Source organism: Tupaia chinensis, unplaced genomic scaffold (genome assembly GCF_000334495.1).
Source record: "Tupaia chinensis unplaced genomic scaffold, TupChi_1.0 Scaffold145659_1, whole genome shotgun sequence".
NCBI lineage: Eukaryota > Metazoa > Chordata > Mammalia > Scandentia > Tupaiidae > Tupaia > Tupaia belangeri.
The window spans coordinates 1,400,620-1,402,334 of record NW_006205516.1 but is presented as its reverse complement, the minus strand read 5'-3'; the positions used below and the strand labels follow the sequence as shown (position 1 = coordinate 1,402,334).

The 1,715-nt window shown below is 48.1% G+C and overlaps 1 protein-coding gene across 1 annotated transcript in view; it reads left to right on the top strand.

Moving 5' to 3' along the window:
• The first annotated feature begins 1,260 nt into the window (after window positions 1-1,260).
• IL13RA1 (interleukin 13 receptor subunit alpha 1) overlaps window positions 1,261-1,715 on the top strand; it is a 76,647-nt gene continuing 76,192 nt past the window's right edge. Inside the window, exon 1 of the mRNA XM_006168286.2 lies at window positions 1,261-1,700. Within this exon, the coding sequence (XP_006168348.1) occupies window positions 1,261-1,700 (440 nt within the window). The remainder of the gene's footprint in view (window positions 1,701-1,715) is intronic.

Below are 1,715 nucleotides of genomic sequence, written 5' to 3'. Positions count from 1 at the left end.
CTTAAAAGGAGAAAGGGAAGCAGAAGGGTCTGAATCAGAAAAAGAGAAGCAGAGGTCTAAGGGGGTACAGTGACAAGCCACAGAATGTGGGCAAGCACAAGAAGCTGGAAAAGCCAAGGTAACACTAGGATCCCCTAGGATCTCTGGAAAGAACTCTGCCCACACCTTAATCTTAGCTCACTGGGACATTTGACCTCCCGAACTGTAATATATTAGGTCGTTGGAAAAGTCATGATGTAATTTTTCTATGCAAAAATGTGTCACAACTTTTCTGATGACCCAGTAGTAAAACTGTGCTGTCACTGAATTTGTAGTAATCTGTTACAGCAGCAGTAGAAATTTCTTAAGGGTTCTGGTTCTTGTTTTGTTTTGTTTTCCCCCAAGAGAAAAAGGAAAGTTTATTGAGAGAAAGAGGTGCCTGGGTTATTTATTTATTTATTTATTGAGAGGTTTTTGCTATAGGGTGCGTTCGCTCACCAGAAACACAGAGAGAGACAGAAAGCGAGAAATCACCCCCCAGGGGGGATGGTCACACTGCAATCCCTTCTCCTCCGTTCTCCTCTTGGGATCTTGGGCACGCATGCACACGCGCCCAGTGTGAGTTTTAAGCCACCAGTTCTGGGACTTGAACGCGGTCGGCTACATGGGAGTCCAGCGACATAGCCCTTACGCTAACTGCTGGTCCCGCGGGTTATTTTTCTTCCTATCAGCCAGATTGATGGACCTCACAGGCACCTAATTTAACATTCAAATGTACATTCTTTCTACTTACTTCATATCCTCTCAACAGGGGCTATAAGGAAACCAGTGAAAGTTCATGGAGAAATGGAATTAAATTTCGAGTTTATTTTTAATACAAAAATGTTGAAATTCACGCATACATTTTTTCTGTTAAGTTTTTTGCTGTAGAATGTGTATGCTGGAGAGAGAGACAGTGAGAGTAAAAGAGAAATTACGGTGTGTGTGTGTGTGGGGGGGGAGATGGCCACTCTACAATCCCTTGTCCATTCTCTTCATAGGATTTTGGGCACGCACACACATATGTGGGCTTAATGTGCCTTTCAAGCCACCAGTCTGGGACTCCAACAGCAGTCAGCCAGCCACGTAGGAGTCCACCACCTTAACCACCACACCACCTGCTAGCTTCCACGTTTTTCATAATGCACATTTTCCTTGAAATTGTTGAAGGCCCCTGCATATCCTTGAAAAACAAATGTGTACAGTGTCCGCTGTGTGCTATCAAAAGTGCAAGTACATAGTATGATATCATGCTTCTTATTTGGAACTTGCTTTTTTATCCGACTCAACCTTCCATACTACCAGCTTTCCAAGATACCATTTGGCCTTTTTACCAAAGCACAGTGGTGCTATCCCCTATTTGGTCTTCCAAGCCCCGACAGTGAAGTAGGGCTGGTATTACGAACTCTGGAGTCGGAGCTTATGACACAAGGGCTCAGAGGTCAAGAACCGGCAGCCAGGTCTTCCGACTCCAGGCCAGGGCTCTTCCCCGTGGATGACCCTGTCCTAGCGTCCAGCAGGGCACAGCCCTTGGCACCTCACAGGCCTGGCAAGTCTGCAGGAGGCCGTGGCTCCTCCGCACGGAGGGCGGGGTCCGGGTCAAGAGCCCGGACTGGGCCGCGACGCGGTGGAGGAAGTTCTGTCTGGTCGGAGACCGGACTTCGGAGCGGCGGCCGGGCCAGGTGCCGCGCCGTGGG